Source organism: Anas platyrhynchos, chromosome 14 (genome assembly GCF_047663525.1).
Source record: "Anas platyrhynchos isolate ZD024472 breed Pekin duck chromosome 14, IASCAAS_PekinDuck_T2T, whole genome shotgun sequence".
Classification (NCBI taxonomy): Eukaryota; Metazoa; Chordata; class Aves; order Anseriformes; family Anatidae; genus Anas; species Anas platyrhynchos.
The window spans coordinates 14,649,703-14,669,344 of NC_092600.1; the positions used below are offsets into that span (position 1 = coordinate 14,649,703).

General features: G+C 45.4%; 1 protein-coding gene across 14 annotated transcripts in view; it reads right to left on the minus strand.

The window, feature by feature from the left end:
- The window catches only part of KCNIP1 (potassium voltage-gated channel interacting protein 1), a 370,449-nt gene that overhangs the window by 18,467 nt on the left and 332,340 nt on the right, over positions 1–19,642 (minus strand). Inside the window, exon 2 of one of the 14 annotated variants that reach the window (XM_027468248.3) lies at positions 5,754–5,786. The exons of 12 other annotated variants lie outside the window; for them this stretch is intronic. In XM_027468248.3, the coding sequence (XP_027324049.1) occupies positions 5,754–5,786 (33 nt within the window). Of the gene's footprint in view, positions 1–5,753; positions 5,787–8,922; positions 9,052–19,642 lie in introns of those variants that run through there. One more of the 14 variants, XM_072023598.1, reaches the window with a different exon arrangement.

The window sequence follows — 19,642 nt, forward strand, 5'->3', positions numbered from 1 at the left end:
CTCACAAGCCCAGACTCCTTTCCCTGTGTTTCCCTACTGTCCCCTGTGCAATGCAATAAGCACTTCACACAGGACCCTGACCCTTGTTGCTTTATTCTGCCAGAAGCCACGCTGGCAGTGTATGTGCAAGCTGGGCTCTGAGCCTTCCTCTGCTCTGTAACCAGCTGAGGATGTCCAGCCTTCCACTGACATTTGCTATTGAGTTCCTCTTAATCCGTTACAATTTCAGTGTAAAATGCAAGAGTAAAATGCTGGCTATCTAGTTTTGATATCCCATAATATAGTTCGAAGAGAAAAACCTAAGCATGCTCACAGAAGCAGCGAGGCCAGTAAGGGGAGCTAGCCTGGGGGATTAACCTCATGTTTTATTTGCACCCCCCAGGATGTGGTCAGTCACATTGTTTCTACAGAGGCAGGAAAGGTCCATCTGGGAAAAGTCACACTCCTAACAAAAAGGTTTTCGAGACGACTAATTTTTATGTGTATATTTGCCATTTATTTTCCACCACCTCCTTCTTAAGCAACCAGTTTTCCAAGGCACTTACTGCAATTTGTGTTCTGTTCTAAAGCCAAATAACTAAAGGAAGGTCTCACTCACGGAAAACTGGCTCAATAGCTCTATGTAGCTTAAAAAAATAAAATCTGTGGGACTACAGCTCAAAGCTCATTCTTTTGACTTACCCAGATGTCCTGTATATGAGTAGACTGAAAATTAGGAACTTGCAATTTTTTCCCCAAACATTTTAAAATAAAATATGATTTGATAAATATTTAATTTAATAAGGACATATTGTCTTTGATAGTACTAGCCTCATCCAATGAATCATTACTCCAAAAGAGTGCAACTCATCTCCTTCAGCTTGCCCTGCAAGTTGTTCTTACAGTTGGTTCATGGGCTTTGGGCCCACAAAGCAGGTATTTTTAAGCCATGTTACTGTTGCAGGTCCCTTCCTTTTCCCATACTGAGAAATGCGTTGCTTTTCTTTGTAACAGAATGTAAAACAGAAAGTATGAAAAATTCATCCCTTTTAAAAGGATGCTCTGTTTTTTTCCATGTTTTCTCTTCCAGAACCGGCATTAATCTCTGCCTCTGAAGAGGATCTGATGGTTGCCCACAGGTTAACCCTTGCATTCTGCTCCCTTTTCCTTTCCCACAGGAAATATCATGCAACTTACCTTAAAAAAATAAAAATAAATGAGAAGCTTTAGATTTGGCCAGGGCGGCACTCAAAACGATACCAGAACAGCAATTTTCCAGTACTTACAGTTTGAAAAAGGGGGAAATTGTTCCTACAGTGGAACATGCCCCGATGCAACAGAGCAGTCCCGGGCATTTCTTGGCACCTCAGTGGGGAAAATAAATACTACAGAGAATTTTTAGGTCCTTTTGTTTATCACTTGCTAACAAAAAGCCATTGTCTGTGTTTTTCATGATCATACCAATCTGTTTTAAAAGGTAAAACTCTTCTTTTAGGATTAACTTCACATTAAAAGGCCTCACAGACCAAACCTTCCCTCCCTCATGTCTGTCAGGTGCCTACATTTAAACTTTGTGCCTTCCTCAGCACCATCTTCTTCCATCTCTGCTCCCTACCAGCGAACACACCTGGCTCTGGCACCAACCCGTGGGCCAGGAAGACCTGCCTGCAGAGCCCTAAGGCCAAATCCATCCCTTCTAACTCAGCTGTTCCCCCCCAGCAGGTCTCTGTCACTATTTGTTTCTGTCTCATGTTTTAGGTCAGTTTTTATAAACCTTTATCTTCTGCTCTCTGACACCCACCAAATTACCCACAGTAATCTCAGTGGTGACAAAGGAGACTGTCACTTCCCCATCTACCACTGCCTTTCATCACGCAGACTTTATTTCCCCTTATTTACATTTTCATTACCACACTGGCTCAGGCCCTCCCAGCTCTCCAGGATGGCGCTGGATGAAGCACAAGCCCCCACACTTACAAACATGCCTCTTTTCTTCAGAGGGCTCTCTCTTTATAGTGACAAGCACAAGTAAAAGTGGCCGTACAACGACACGTGGAGATGTACAGTTCCACCAGGAAAGCATGAGGTTAAGATACTTTATCCAATGTCCTGTTCTTCTTGGCTTTCGTCCTGGTAAAAGCTTGACTAACTTCTGGAGAGATCTCAATGGGGGAAAACAGGCATGGCACGGCTTTAAACAATTCACACTCTTCCAGTTCACAAGAGCACAGACCCAGACGGGTGTGGATAACACAAGGGATGTGCATGGTCCCTGCACAGCCTGAAGACAGCACGCACAGCTCGGCAGGGGCACCACTTGCTTGGGTACTCACTTACGCTGGCGTGCTTGGGATTTGTTTAGGGCTGGAGAAAGGGGAAATGGCACTCTCAGGTTTAGAGTTTGCCCCTGGGCATATTTTTATGGCTGCTTTAATAGCAGGGTATGAATTCCTGGGGCTGGCAGAAGCACCCGCGGTGATCTTACTACAAAGTAGGTCCGGGTTAGAATAATTACGTTCATGTTTTGGGGGCAAAAAATCATCTCTGTTTGCTTAAGGCCATCGGATAGGCACATTCTGTGTATCAAACAAAATAAATAGTGGCTTCACTTCACAAAGAAAAATACTCCTGACGTCCTTTCATGCACATGCATATTTTATGGATTGCTGCTAATGAAAGATATTGCATTTAATTTCTCTTCTGCTTGCTCAAGAGCAGAGAATGAATTTTCATTAGAGTAGATCAATATTTTAACTGAATACACTTTGGAAATTACTTGACAAGACTTGGATTATACATCCTTTGATATCTGTTCTAATTTTAACCTTTGTTATCTTCACAATTTGAAGATTTCCACACTTTGTCTGCAAACACGCCTGTCTTTCACTACTGTAAGCTCTGCTGAACACAATTTGCATTTCTCCAAGTGATAAACCAGAGTAATTTAAGCCCATTCATGTAAAAGCTGTCTTGTACAGCTACGTGCTTCTTGACAAAACAGTCTCACCATTGAGGAAAACAGATTTTCAGCCACATCTGCCTACTGCTTTATATCACAGAAGCAGAGAGAGGGACTCAGTCCCACATTAAAGACAGTCAATCTACTTAATTTGAAGCAGGATGACCTGCTGCACTATTTCACTTTCCCAGATCTTCCCATTCCAATGGACACGGGTACATTTATCTGCCACGGTACAGAAAAAGTTGTTTCATTGGCAGTTGAGCCTAAAACACCACCAGCACTGTACGGCATAACCAAGACAACAAAAGGGAGGCACTGCCCAGAGCCGCCTGGCAAAAAGCAGCACCGTCACCAGCAGGGGCGGTGGTGGGGCAGGGCACGATTTGAGTCCCTGTAAGGCCCTGTGCTGATGGGACACCATCCAGCAGTCACGAGCTCCCGATTTCCATACAAAAACATCTGATCAATGTTGTCGAGATCCAACAGTCCTTTTTGCCTAAGGGGAACAAATTAAATTGATCACGGACAACGCTCAAGTTGTGCACAATAACATAGCTTTTTTTCATAGCTGCTTTTTCGGCTGTGGCTTTGACTGACCCTTGGGCCCAAATTTATGAACCTGCCCATCTGTCCTCTGGCCAGCAGCTGCCTCTCCACAAGCAGCCCTTGCACCAGAGCCAGCCGCCTTGGTGAAGTGCCTAAAGACACCGCAGCACTCCCAGAGCCTGGTGCCCGAGCAGCAGTGATGCCTCCCTGCATCCCTAGGGCTGGCTAAGGACAACCCAGGGCCTAAAAGAGTTTAAAGGGAAGCTGGAAATGATTTAATAAAAATGCAAATGACCCCATCCCCAGCTTCTGAAGGCTGTGAGGTGAAGCTTGCAACACCAGGCTGCACAAGAATGGGGGAGGACTTTGAAAATATTCTGCTTATAATAAATTCATGTTTGGTTAAACAAAAAACTCCTAGAATGTAAACCACAGCTAATGTGCCCAGTGTTAATTGTAAAACTGATAAGTATTAGATGAAACCAGTAATTTTACAAATACAGCAGAACGGTATTAAATTATGTGCAAGAATTATTAGACTGCCTCTTATTTTTATTAAAAAAAGATTAGCTATGCGTGAGTAGCAAAGACCTGCAGAAAAAATTAACTGCAGTTTATCCACAATATCTTTAAAATCCATCTCCAGACAGAATTCCTGCCTAGACAGACCTCACGGGAAACAGATCCTGCCAGGCGGAAACAAACGGCTGGTACCTGCAGGGCTCCGCCACCTGGGACGGGTGCAGAATTCCTGGCACTTTGGTGTATTTCCACCCAGACAGAAGCTAAGGATTAGGCTGTATGCAACCCAGCCAGGCTAACAGGAATCCATGAGACCAGTGGGGCAGACAGAGAGGAAGCCACGGGCTTGTTCCTCCTAAGGATCCCAGAACAACAGGTCAGAGAATGAATAAACACGTGCCCGCACATCTGCAAACCCTAAAAAAAGGGTTTGGTAAAATCTGCTCATGAATAGATCAATAGAAATGGCACTCAGATACCTACTGAAGTATCAAATATTAAATGAATTTAATTAATCTTTAACAGTCTTTATTAATAAATTATTATTATTATTATTGCCTTGGCTGTAAAGATTAATTTCCAAGCCAAAGGGACTCTCCAGCCAATAAAACAGCAGAAGGGGATTGATGGAGCTCCCTTTTCCTGAAACTCCTTAGACTTTCAGCTCCATTTTCCCCACTAAAGCAGCAATGCCCTGCTCGTTGCACACAGAGGCAGGCCTGGCCGGGCTGTGCTGCCTACATCAACCTGGGCTAACACCGGCTGCAGGAAAAGCTACATTAAAAAACAACATTGAACAAAGTCCTGAGACTAAGGAAGGCAAAAAGGAAAATAAAAATAAAAATAAAAAAATTTAGCACTTCTTGGCTAATCCTTCCAATGATCTATGCAAAATGTCAGGTATAAATAATTTCCTTTATGTCTGCTCCTTTAATTTCTTCCACTGATACATCCAGAGAAGCTAGAACAGTGTTAAAGTCTGAACAAGGAGGTGCTCCGAGGCCACAGGTACAAGCAAAATGTCTTTCTGGCACATAACTAACACCAGGCAGAGTGATTTGAAAATAAGCTATACAATGTGCTACACTTCAGTGTTTCTGCAGACACTGCATTCATTACTTATCACTGGAAATAACACTGCCTCGGCCATTCCATTGGTTAAGTGACAGCCGGATGATCTTTCACTGCACTGGACCTTATTAACTGGGACACCACCCGTTCTTGTTTTCCTTGCTTATTCCCACCTAAAGGTAGCAACATTTGTAAGTGAAATATAAGGGAAACAACTTCTGGAAATGGGTGGAGATCTACTGAAAGCTTGCCCCGTGTTTTGCTGTTCTTCCATGGGGATGCTACCGAAAACCTTCCTTTGGGTAAGTGCTTTCCTCGAAGCGGCTGCTCAGAGATGAATTTGCAAATAAACCTCACTAGGAGGGTTAGAAAATCACTTCACTCTGTTGATTTTTGGAAAATTCCTATTCATACCTTGTCAAAACTTCACATGGAGAGTAATTGAACTGGTAAGAACGTGACTTAGCCCATCAAGTGATGCAGTGGGCACACAGAAGGACTGAGCAGGTGGGTGAAAGCTGAATTTTAAGCACCTTGAATTTTGTTTGCTACCAGCGTGGAAAGGGAGAACAACCTGAGCCTGGAGGGAAGGGAGGATCTGTTTTTCTGGCTAAAGAAAACTTTTGCTACAAAAATTATATGTCCGATATAGTCAAACTGGTTTAAATGTTACCTCTCTGATACACGTAAAACCATCGGGCAGGGTCTAGGAAAAAGAAAAAAATTAAACAAAAAGAAAGTGACAACCACACACAACTTAGTCATTTCTTAACTTTAAGGTGACATCGGAGGGGTTCTGCAAAGGTGCCGCGGGGTCCCCTTTCCCAGTGACTGTAGGGTTTTCCATGTGTATTTTGCAGGGTTTTTTGCTGAACTGCCTCTTTCCCTTACCCCAAGGGGCAGGAAAAGGAAGTCAGAGCTCGCTGTCCCCTGCATGACCATGAAATTCGGGCAGCATGTGAAGGGAATCACGCAGGCAGTCATGCACCCATGCAAGCACCCACGCATGCAACAAGGCAGCAATGCAGCAGTCATCCTAGCAGCTCTGGTAAGGGGCCAGGAGGACTCGGCATGCAGCTACTGAAGCCTGTTAACAAGCAATGTGAAGGGCTCCAGCCTTCTGCTTCCTCTACAGTTGTCAAAGAGCTGAAATATGAAGTAATAAAAAATGGTTAGTAAGGGTGAAGAATTCTCAGGTCGTCTGGACGGCCGTGTAACTGGTGCTCTCTGCAGTCACTGCATGTGTAACATGGTCACTTCCTACTATCCTCACATCCCCTAGGATGAAAGTTTCATTAAAAAATTAAGTTAAAAGTACCAAAAATATTTATACTTTAAAGATATGCATATACTTTCTTATCGGTTTCTTTTTGCCAAAGAATTTGGTGTGTGATATGACAAACCATAACCATCACGACGCACAGAGCTCTGGTCACGGCACTGCTGCCTGTGGCTCCCTGACCCTACCTGCATCAGGGGCAGCTCCTGCCCTCGGTCAGTCTGGCACCCTCCACTTACCCCCTCGTCACGTAGCTGCACCAGCCACTGCTTTTTCTGGGCAGACAGAGAGCCCAAGACCGCATTGTCCTGCTAAATCTTGCAGCACCACACCTCTGCAAAGCCCCAGGCTGTCCCCGAGCAAGCTGTGACCAACTCAGGGCCTGTGCCTGGAATCTCAAGGCTGAGAAATTCCACTGGGATTTTCTAAAGGCATTTGAACAACCCTCATGCTCAGCGTTTTCCCCCTACATCAAGATAACCGTGTTCTGAAGGGGACACGCAGAGCGTGGCCTGCACCGCCCACAGGTTACAACAGCACGAGGCTGCTGGAGGGGCTCCGATTCTCACCGAGCTTTCACTACTGGAAATCCAGCTTGCCTGCAACGAAGGCAAAGCTGGATTACGTGTCTTTGGGAGTTGATGTTCGAGTAGTGCAAGAAAGGAGGAATTTAGTATCTGGCAAAAGATAAAACCAGTGGAAGCGCTGGGAAGCCACCAGAAGGGTTCCCACCAGCAGCACCTCTGCAATGAGCGGAGGCCCGGTCAGGCAGCACTGCCGAGCCTCACACCCAGCCTCACCGGCTCTCGGCCTGGCAGAGGAACTGTTCAAGAGGACAAGACCAACACGAGGAGAGCACAGCAGACACTCCAGGGGGCTCCTGCAGTGAAGAAAAAAAAAAAAAAAAAGACAGCACAGAAGACACTCAGACGAGACGATCAGTAACAGAAATGAATGCTGAATGACCAACTGCTGGCCCAGGAACAGTGCTGATAGATGAACAACTACTGACACCTGAACACTTCCCCCTTCTGAACTGAAGCTTCAAGAATACTTCTGAGAGAAGCTGCTCTCAAAGCACCTACAATAATACACGGACATAAACTGCAGACATAGATCACAACACATGCTAAAGAGATCAGTACACATTAGGAGCTTTACCAAAAGCATATAAAAGCAATTATCAAGGTTTAATACACTCCATTGTACCACCTGCACTGTTATCAGAAGACATTCCGACCTTCTTGAACCACCAAGATGGGTCTGCAATAAAGAAAGAATGAGCAGGTTGCTTAAGGAGCTCCTGGACCTGTGCTGAAGCAGGAGGGGTTGAGCCACTGGGCAGGAAACCAGGCGCTGTTCGGGCAGTCCTGCTTTGCCGGGTAACCCAAGGACAGGAAAGAAAAATTTCCCACTTCAAGTCTAATGAGCATAGTTTTAAATTTGCATTTTAACACTAGCTGGAAACTAATTTCCATCGACGAGAACAAAGAAATGTAAATGTAGCCATTACAGAACGCATAATGATGGTGTCCTGATTCACTGTGGGTGAAATCAATGCATGAAAAGAGCTGGAGTACGTGGAAAGGCTCCAGTGTAACGCTGGGTTTGAAAATAGGAAGATCGACCAGAGATGATTAACAAATAGCACGAAGACAATAGATGCCTTCTCTCCCTCCTCTCAGCACAATCCGTTTTTCTGTAGTGGGAAATCTTGTGGATTATCAAAACCTTAGCCTGTAGATAATACCTTCTGGGTATAAACAACGTTGTCTTTCTGCAGAGATGGGAAACAAAGCTCTTAGAGGGGAGAAGAAAACAGCTTTGTGTAACAATACATTTTTCTTCACTGGATGAAAAACTTCACAAAGTCAAGATTCAGTGAATTAATTGAAGATTAACTCCTTTCCTGATTATCAAAATAAGAACTAAGTTTTTGATTCAGTCTGTATTTTTATTTTTATTTTTTTTATTTACCAGTGAATTACTTTTTGGAAAACTGCCCTTTTCACTAAGCTCAGCAGAATGCTTAATCAGCACCCCAAGTTCATGTGCTTACATCTGCTTAGCTGACAGAGTAGTACAAATAAAATAAACTACCACATTGCTACCAACACTTAGAAAAGCTCTTCCTAAAACATGCAAGCACAGTCACCAAGGCCTTGATTGTTTGCCATCTCTCCCAATAAGTGCCTCATGACTTTTTTTTTGCTCTCTAAAATTACACCCATGTTACAGATTACTCTCTGGGCAGTGAAAATAAGAGCAACTTCTGAGCAATTCTGGTAAAAGGGAAAAAGAGGATATTTTCCTTTTTGTCTGACTCTCAGGAACCAGAACCATTCAGTGTAACTGGGTGCAATGGACACTGAGATGGCCGGAGGCATCTCTGCCTACATCTCTTCCTTATCAAGAAGGTTTTCAAAATCAGAAGGCAGCTTTTCAGACTCTAAACGAGAGTAATTGGCTTTTTAATAGAATAAAGGAACTCAGCTGAATAGATATAAAATGAGATATGTGCAAATCCCTCACTGCCAAACATACCACAGGGATGGGGCCGTACCTCCAGGCTTGTTTTCAGCCAGCTCCGTTGGTTTCTGTGGTCCAGCAGCCCAACCACAGCCTCCCTGCTTATGAAAGAAATGTTTCTCCCTGAGGGCAGAGTCAGTGGAAGAACTACGGTCCTGCAGTTGTTACCTCTGTTACCAAGGAGGCAAGTAGAAGCCTACAACAGGTACACCTCTGTCCTCGGCAGGCTCAAGTCAGTGATTAGAGTTGTTTCTGTGCTGCAAAGTCAGGCTTTCGTTAGGTATGGGGCACCTGCTTAGAGGAAGGAGGTCAGCTGCTGAAGGTCATCAGTAATATATATCTATTTTTTTAATTGCTTGTGGATAGAGATGAAGATCACAAAATGTAAGGACATTCATGCAAAACTTATTTCCTGATAAAGAATTTTCTGGCTGGCTGCAGTGAACCTTTCCTTCAGGTGGGCAGCCCAGCAGCTGGGCACACAGCGAGCAGCAGCAGTCCCAGCCTCCAGGGAGGGCACAGGCTCCCCATAGCCACCACATTGGCAGAAGAGCCATTTCTTACCAATGGGTAACTAGCCCAGGAGAAAATTCCTGCCACAGCTACTCACAGCATTAATCTAATAGCTTAAACACATTACTATGCACTTACTGGAGTCAAGTTCAGATCAGTAATCACGGCTTGGAAAAAGAGCAGGGGAGCCTCCTGCAGGTTTTCGCAAGGGGCAGAGATGGGAAACAAAGGGGAAAGTGGCTGCAGCCCCCTCAGAAGGCAGCACCAGCAGCGAGTGCTGGTCTTAACGGTGGCTTCGAGGGGCAGGAACCAGAGCGTGAGCCTGGCCCATGGCACGGCTTCGATCCCACAGCAGCAAGGGAGGAGGAAAGTAGCAAGAATGTGTTAGGTCAAAGCATGTTTTCAGAAGTATCAGAAGCTCTTTGGAGGGCACTTAGTAAATGAAATAGTCACAGGAGAGTTCTGAATTATAAATGAAGTAACCGAACTTAAAAATTTCTTTTTTTGAAATAGGTTATTCATCAAAAACCTCTGAGTCAAGACAATGCATTACAAATGGACTTATTCTCCCTGAAAAGAATTATTGCTGCCAATGTTTTTTTCCTCATTGAAAAGCAAATCAGACACTTCAAGTCCCTGATTTATGACTGCGCTGATTTCCACGAGTGCTGGTTTGCTCCAGCTTTCACTTAGAAAAAGGCTTTTGGAAGAACAATAATCAATGAATATATAATGTGGGAGAATCAAGCAATCAAATAGTAATTAGTTCAGTGCCTAATCCAAGGACATGTTATCCTTGGGTTATTGTAGAAAAATACAATTTTATAATTGCGCATTCAGGCCATTTTTAACTGCAGCCTAAGAACTGAGCTGCTTCCTCCTCAGAGGGGAGTTTTTTGACCACATACACTTGGTGCTGCCCGTACACAGCCTGTAAGAGGAGCCCCACGCAGATGTGAGGAAGCTCAGACAGCGCAACCAGGGCACCCCGGGGAGTGCGGGCAGCCAGCGCTGAGCTCCCGGACTGGGTACTGACGCTGCTCAGAATTCAGACTGTTGTTTTGGAAATGACATCTCCTATGTTATGTTCCAGACTGGGACAAGAAAAAAAAAAGAACAACAAAAAAAAAACAACGCAGAAACGAAATAAAGGAAAGAAGAAAAAACAAAACCTCATTTTCCACGAGACGTTAGTTTTGATTACGCTTTAGAAACCTCATTTTGGAAAGCCTATCAAGTTTTATTTCTCATAAACGTTGACAGTTCATGGCAATACAGGCAGAATCTCCCCCCACGCCGTGCTTGCAGTCAGCTCGTCTCCTTCCCCTGGCAGTGCAGCAGCTGTGTCGGGGTGCCCGGCTCCCCAGGTTTTCACCTACTGGGGAGGTGCACACTGAACGAGGAGAGCTGCAATACCATGCCCACAGCCAGCCACCTGCACAGGAACTCCACACAGCAGGTTTCATGCTGAACATTTCTCTAGATGAATATATACTTCTCGAGTTCCTATCTCTTAAAGTGAATTTGTTTTTTAAGTGAAGTTTCCGCATATTTTTTTTTTTTAAATGAAATAAAGATTGATTTTCCTAAGGTGAAACCCTATGCATGGTTTTGCTCCCACTTACTGAACAAACCAAAAAGTGTTGTTGCATTTACTAACATACATTTTACCCTCTTTGGAAACAGCAGCAGCAAAGAGTAGGATTTGCTATGTAACGAAAGATACTGCTCAGAGTATGAGTTCAGTGAGAGCTGTTACCCGCAGCCCTTTTTCCCATGACTGACTTCACCAGCGGCAGGTGCTTTGGAAGACAATACCGACCGCTCGGGGGGACCACGACCCCACGTGAAGGCTGGAGCTCTGTGCAGCAGGTCAATGCTTGAAGCCAAGACCCCAAACCCTTCTCTTCCTCTCTGGTTGCCAGGCAGGATTAAAGCCATTGCTGAGCACCAGCAGGAGTACACGGGCAGAGCCTTCATTGCTGGGAAGTGACCAGGAGCTTCCCAGGCACTCAGAGAGCTGCACCTCCAGGGCACGCTGGCAGCCTCACAACAAGGACACGTGGAAGCACCACGAGTGGTAACGTGCAGAGCCTCTTTAGAAATCTGACTTTACACAGGCATTGCCCCATCCGTTTACTGCTTAGTTCTTTAGGACCTTGGAAGGTGGTCCTAGAGAACTGCAGGGGGTTCCCTTTGGGCTTGACACCTTGGTGGCTAACGCTGCACTGTGGTGTGGTCTACGATACCAAGGGCAGCCTGGAGGAATGAAGAGAAACACAGTGAAGTGCCTGCACCTTCACAGGACATCTTCACAGCAGGAGAAGGCAGAATTGAGGAGTGAAACACTGATCCTAAAGAAGCACGCTACAGATCACATCCAAATGAGACAGCATCACCCAAACGAATTCTTCTTTCCATCTTGAAAAGCCTTTGTTTAACGTAAGCAGATTGCTTCACATTTTGAAGTGCAATTAAGCAGAAGATAAGTACCAATTAAGCTCTATTTGCACACAAGAAACTGCTCAGAAAATATTGCTTCTCCACATACCCAGGTTTTTCAAACAGGACATGATAAACTTACAGGAGCACACCGCTCCCATAAGAGACCTTTTGCACAAGCACAGTGTGACAGCAGCAGTTTGTGTCAAGACCCCAAACAGACTGTATTTCCCGAGAAGGAATTTGTCCCTTTTTACCCGGCTCGCAGTGACACTCCCAGGACTGGCCACCAAGCCCCCCTGACATCTGTGCTGCTCTTGGCCCCTTGCAGTCCCCTGTGCTCCTGCCTGCTGGGAGAGGCACTGCCTCCTGCATGCCCAGGGGAGGCCGCTCCTCGCTTCTGTAGGTTTAAGCCTCCCCAGGGAAAGGCAGCGATGCAGGGCATGTCCTGTCCCACTGGTGCTCCAGGGAACGGCGGGCACGTGCCAGCCTGCTGTGCTGAGCTCCTTACCTGCCTGCCACACAGCCCCTGTACAGCGGGGGCTTGAAATTTGATGTGGGGACCAGAACCCATCCCACTGGAGCATTTTTTTTGCCAGTCTGAAGCGTTTGGAGAATTAGTAAAAGATCACAAAAACCATCTCTCCCAGGATTGCAGGGGGAGATTTTCTAAGCATTGCTAAAAGGGATTTCTTTTCATTAAGAGGTGACGCAGAGGCACTCAGGGAAGCAAACGGCTTCCAGCTAAGTCTTTCAAGTCAGCACTTCAGATCTCCCTCCCTTTGCTCAACCAGGCTGCGGCAGCTTGCCAAAACCCTGCAGTACCCACTGAGGGGTTCAACAGTGAGAAAAATCCCTTCCTGGAGTGCCCTTAGTCACACCAACATCTCTCCTTGTGCCTTTCATGGGACAAAAAAAATGGAAATGTGTACGTGGTGTGAAGAAGGAAAGATGTTTTACAAAGGCTTCTATGCCCCGTTGAGAAGTTGGATATCACAACAAGGCACAGCATAAACATCTGGGGGGAGAGGGGAAGCCAAGAGACCAGAACACTGGTCTCAAGCAACAAACAGCCCCATACAATGGAAGTGAAAACCCAAGCCAGCCACAGCAACGCAGTGGCAGAACAAGCAGGGTAATGCCCTGCTGCAGTCAATAGCGACCCTCAGACCCACAGTCACTGCCGGTATCGTGCTGCCATCCGCTCCCCGGACCCAACCAGGCACAGAAGCCAACCCACAGCAGCTCCAGCCTGGCAGCAACTCAAGGAGGCGGATGCAAAACCCCTGCAGACAAGGTTGGAAAGTTTCAGGAGACTGCCAATAGCCTGATCGTTTCCAAAATTCAGCCCGGCTAGCAGTGCTGGGAACCTTGAAAGTTTGTCCCACTCCTGTGGCAAAAGGTTAATGGCATAAACAAAATCCCAGTGCTCGCTCCTTTCTGTGTTTATTCTGCGTCTCCTCGAAGGGCAACAGGGACTGCACCAAGGCTCAGGATGGTTAGGTGCAATTTCTTGGCATGCTCCCTGCCCAGGATGCAGCACGCAACCAACTCTAAACTCGATGAGTTGCCATGAAGTCAAACCACATAATTATTTGACTTTGCTGTGCTAAAGTTGCAAACTTTAAATTCCACTAATTTGTCTGCAGTGCTTTCTGCTTCCCAAACAGCCATTTCCAGACTGGAAGGGGAAGGCCATGAGGTTTATGGCTTCCCAGGTTGGCTCCTACCTTTGATGAAAACCCCTAAAAACACTGGCAGCTTCAGAGCTCTGGTCTGTGTTCTGAATACCACCAACAGAGCAATCTGAGGCTAACAAACATCAGGGCTTGTAAACACCGCAGCTATTCTGGTTGACACCGCCTGAGGACTTGTGAGGCTAGAAAACAAATACGCAGTTGAGAACATGACCAACGCCAGAACGCAGCTTATTAAATTTTCATGCTGACTCTGATTACTTTCGTTTAGCAACACAGATGTGCAACCAGGACTGGGAGCTATAGGGCCTGCGAGTACTGGGAAATAGCTAGCAATATGGGCCAGATTTGGAAACCAGTCACTTAGATCCAATAATGCTCACATGTACGCTTACCAGCCCTTACCTGTGACTTGATTTTAAAGAAGCCATGAAAACATTTTAATATATTGATTTCATAATTTGGTTTCTTCCATTCTGTTTTAATGGAGTCACAGATTAGTCCACAAATGAGTGAGAGGTAGGAAGGCATTGCTAAGAACCACTGAAAACAACAAGGAATTACAAAAACCTAACACACACCAGCGGGATTAAATTGGGATATTTTGTCTGAAATGTAAACGATGAGCAGCTCTAATCTATTCCGTATGAGCAGAACTCTGGAAGAGCAAGATGCAAAAGAAACAGATTTTGATGGACGTGCCATCATGGATAAGCTCATCCCAATGTTAGTCTAGGAACATCCCAAATACAGAGCTGCTCGTGCACATCAGCCCTTTGGCTCTTTCCCATTTGCTCTGGGCTCTGCCATCTGTGTGCCACAGGACAAAGGGTGGGAGTGCTGATGGCAGCTGATCAGGCTCTGACCTGTCTGTGCAGGTGCTCACTGCTTTTTTGTTTGGGGTAAAAAGAAACATTTATTAGCTTGAAATAATTTAGTTGGAGGGAGCGAAGACTAAAGGAGGAAAATCTCCCTTTCTGAATGCTTCACATTTCCTCTTGTAATTTCAATTCCCCTTTTAATCATCTACAAGAAGTGCAATAAAGCTTAGGTGTATTCCCAGAACAACAGAAAATCGGAGAGCTGGAGCTGAGCTCACACAGAGGGTGGCTGCAGCTGGAGCCAGCGCGTGCTGCCAGCCCCGCTCCAGCCACTGCACACCCTCACACCCCGGGGCAGGGCACAGGGCACCACTGCCCCTCCTGGCCTCATCAGTCACAGGCTGGGCACCCTCACCTGTCCCTGTGGTCACTAGTGCCTAACAGACACCCAAAATGCCACCAGGGTGCAGAGCTGCAGCAGCCGGAGCATGCACGGGGCAGAGATGGGCGCTGTGTGTCCTGCCACCGCCCCCATCACTCGCTCCCCATGGGATCCCAGACCCTCACTGCATCTCTGTTGGGAAGCGTGGCAGACAGAAAGTGGACAAATGGAAGTTTGTGCTCTTACCGCAGTGTGATATCTCCTTTTATGAGGGAAAGGATTAACTGTTTAAGCAGTTAAATTAATTAGGACTTAATTAAGATACATTTGGACATGCATCCTCAATTTGAGCTTCCCATGTGTGGATTTAAGAACCATGGGAGAGGGATTAAGGTAATGTTAATTATGTTCCATTTATATTGACTATTTAAATAGCTATCCCCTTCCAATTATGAGCCTCTCCAACTCAGTTTCTTGAAGAAAAGCATCCTTACTCTGAAATTCTCAAGGATGTTCTTCAGCCAAAAGAAACGTCTCCCCGTACAGCCGTAAATTTATTCAAGCCAAGTGAAATGATTCCAGATTTCAAAACATGGCGTGTTAGTTCAGAAGAGCTCTCCTGGGGTGCTTGCAAGTTTTTGAAAGCAAGGAGATGAGCAGGCAGCCACAGGGGGGTTCGCACTTAGAGTGATGGTTCCTGTCAGCAACACAAGAAGCTGGACCACGACTTTCATATTGAGGCTTACTAGTAACAGAGAGCCCACAATAATTGGGCAAATAAGTGAAAAAGAACAGCTAATCCCAGAAGAGCAAAGTAATTTCAAAGGCTTCCCTAGGGGCCAGTGCAAGCATGCAGCCTCTAAACCCAGGTAGGTCCTTAAAAAGTTCAATTTCTCAGCCTCAGGTCATACCCTTGTTCTCCCACTGTGCTGCCTCTTTCCCTCCTTCACTGCTGCTGTTGCTGAAGGCAAATCTGCTGCCGTGGCTGCCGGCGGTGCCTCGGGACCGCTCACCTGTTCTCAGGTACTGCTCACAGACACCCACTTCAGGAACAAGACCCTGAGCAGAAGGCACAAGTGGCTGCTCTGCACCGACTGTACACAATTAAAAAAATAAAATAAAACATCCATTTACAAGATTCCAAACAAATGAAATTTCAAGCACCTTTTGCATACTGATGAGCTGTTATCATTACCAGCACGAGTCAAGGAACTTTAACCTTCTTTCTGTAACCTAGCCACGCGTCTTTAAAATGAATGCAGTTTTCACATTATTTAATTTCTATAATTTAGAGATGCATGGAGAAAAAAAGAATTATTTTCCTTTCTGCTGCAATGAAAGACCATATTTATTTCACTAAAAAAAGTCTACCACTATTATTTATTAGCAAGCAAGCAAAAGGCTCATGGGTATAATAAAAATTTGCTAGATAAAGCTGCATCTGCCTGAGGAGAAAGAGAATTAACTGTAATGAAACGGGTTTGAAGAGCCTCATATCATCACTTTAAAATACCAAGAAGAAAGCAGAGGCAAAAGGAGGAAGAAATTTTTCTGTAATTCATAAAACATTATCTGTTCTTTCTGTTAATTTACTGTATGAAAACAAAAGGCAAATTGTCTTCTCATCTTTCCCTTTAGGTTGTATATGGAACCTTTTCTTCCCACATATGCTAATATTGCACCTTTAACCAGCAGCAAGTTTGATGAGGATTTCTTTGTGAGTGGCAGATTTTTCCCTCCTCCTTTAGAAGCGCCTGCTGGTCACCACCCAGGCGAGAGGTCAGCTCTTTGAGCACAACCAGCCTCCCAGCTACTTGCTCCTTGGAGATCCAAGGAGCCCAGCTCACCGAGCTCCACTCAGGAAAACAATTCCAGTAATGTCTGGTAATTGAATTATTTCTGCTTGCAATGTGTTGACAGAACCAGAAAAAAAAAGAAAGAAGATAAAACACACATTGAGAAATTAATTTTCTGGAAGGCTGGGCTACCACTTTGGTACCCACCCCAACAACAGGGTGCTGCCCTCACCCAGCAGACAGCTTTCAGCGGGGCTGTTTCACTTCACACAGCATTACAGGCTCTTACTGAATCTTCTGTCATCTCAGATGTCCGGCTGTATTTAGCTCGTGTGGGTGCTTTGGTCATCTGAACTTCAGCATGTGGTGAACAGCTTTGGTGCAAGTCCCACCTTACACACGCACTGGAAGTTCTTGGTTCAACAGCTAGATAATTGTGCAGGACTGGAGAGAGATTTACAGCACTTGGATTCAGCTACATTCTAAAACAAAGTTTTGCCCTTCATCAAGGAAGAAGGATTCATCTGACCAGCTGAACTGATCTTGACTGGAAACCAGTCCATGGTAGGCGCTCCACAAGCTCACACCTTCAATCACCCCACCAGGCTCTGCCAACAGCTTCTGCCCCACAGCCGACCTCAAGGAGCAGTGGAGAAAGGCCCGAGTGTGTTCACCTTGACCTTTTGCTGTATAACGTTCAGGTCACAGCAGCCCTCTGACATTATAGAAGCCAAACCCCACTACTAATGCAGGATGCGACTCATGGTCAGCAAACTGCTGGTCTCTTGTTTGGCTACCCAGCAGCTAGCCAGAGCTCTGTGATACCGAGCTCATCTACAGCATCACCTGAGACTGCAAGAGAAGCTGCCAAACTTCACGCTGACATAACCCTGCGCAGCCGAGTAATAAATTAATAACCAACATTCGCTAGACAGGATCTCTGTTTTCACATTTTTGTTCCTGAAATAATCTTTCTGCTTCTTTCTCCTTTCCCTGTGGGATACTGCTCAGGTTCACGGCAGATAAAAAATAAAATACAGGCCCTGGGTATGAATTCCAGCAACATCCCCACTGATAAAGCTTGCAGTGTGCTAATCAATGTACAGCTGGGCTTGAAAAAAACCTACTTGTGATGAATCTTAGTGCATGATACTACAGGGCAACCTAGTTGTTGTGTGGCAAGCAGAACTGTATTTAGATTATTGTTGCAGTGCCATTCATTAATCACTGTGACCAGCTTGGATCCTGTTGTTCACCAAGAAAGGCTGCATTTCATTTCCTCCCTCTTTATTATAATTAGATATTTGCATTTAGTTAACCACACAGCCCAGATGTGACCACTGCAACAGACAAATTGCACAGACCTGTCCCATAGTACCAGCAGGAATTAATTCACTTTTTTTTTTGCCAAAGCCAGACACAAAACAAGTCTTTAAGAAAGGGATAAACATCGCATCTTAGTTAGATCTCTTTCCCCATGATCTAAAGGGATGAAACACAAAACAAGGACTTGAGATTTTGTTAGAAATGCTTAGAAAAAAAGCAACCAAACCACGTAGCTGGAAATGTCATGAGAGCACCTCTCATCCAGCCTCCTCTGTATCCCATGGTGATCCCCTCGAGTGAACTGAGCCAAATGCTTCCTCCAAAATTTTTCATTAAACAAACGGCTTAATAAAAACTTTCATTAGATAGCATTCAAAAAATATATTTATGCTCCAGTCAACTACTTCCACGTTCTTTCAACTTTCACAGCTCCTAATAGCAGCACTGAGCTCCACTTAGCTTTGTGCTGTGCACCGGGATCTCACCAATGCCTGAAGCGAAGGCGGGCAGAACCTGCAGCAGCACTTACCCTGGTCACACTGCTCATTACGTGGTGCTCGCTTCTGCTCTCCCTCAGGAGGCCAAGCCAAGCTGCTCTCTTCTTTGATGGAAGGACTGTGCTCTCGTACAACAAGGAAAGAGAAACGCATTGAGGGTGGCACAAAGCACACCTTCCTTCAAGAGAAGAAATCCTCAAGATGAAAACCCTCCCAGGTGAGGAGTACCTGCAGACAGTGTTGTGTTTGGTTTGTTCTCCTCCCTCTTACCCACACACTCACTCTGCCCACGGTGCCCTGATTATTCTATGAAACTGATCCTGTTATTTTGTACCTCAATGCGCAGGCGGGTTTCGTGGTTGAGGAAGCCATGGAATGAGAACCAGCTGGATATCATCTTAGTCCAAACTTCACTACAGCATTGGATGCAGCTCGGTTGTGATCAGCATTACCCCAGCTGATGCTCTCTGGCACCCCTCTCAACAGAAAATGGGAATTTATGGGGTACACACAGAGCTGAAGGGGACAGGTTCGCTTCCCACTAGTGTAATCCCAAAACAAGTACAAGGCAGAGGAGTTCAACCAACACCAGTGAAATGCAAAGCAGCTTTTCATACCAGACAGCATCTCCTCGTACTTAGCAGTGACACGGCAATTCCTGTCACTGCTGGCTGCTTGGCAGCAGGATGACACCCAGGTCTTGTGGTGCAGGATCCCCCTGTGCTCGGGGACGCTCTGACCACAGATGCACCCGAATGGAGGGGTCGCAGGGAACTCAAGAGGGACGAAGCCTCCATGTGCTCCGTGTCTCCAAGTGATGCTGCAGTCCGTAAATGCAGAGCGACATATGCCTAATCCGTTTGCTATGCTATTAACTATCTTACAAAGTTCATAATAGCTTTAATACTGCAGAGTGCTTTGATTTAATTGTGAAGAAGGTACAATTTCAGGGTTGATGAAATGAATGGCTTTTGGCATCTTCCAGACAGCTAACTGGTATATATAAATTATTTAAATCGTTAAGGAGTTGTGGGGATATTAAGTTTTCAGCAAAACCAGGCTGCAATGCAGGAGGGGTCTGGAAGAACAGATATATGTTTGGCTACACGCAGTCTGAGAGTGTTATCACACCCTGCTAAAAAAAATGTAACAATCATAAACATTTTCAATCATTTGTATGATAACCTGCAACAAAACACCAGCTCCGTTTGTGCTGTATGCCCATCTGCATAGCTGCCACGCTTCAGCCAGATGCCATTATGCTTCAGGTCCATGAAAAA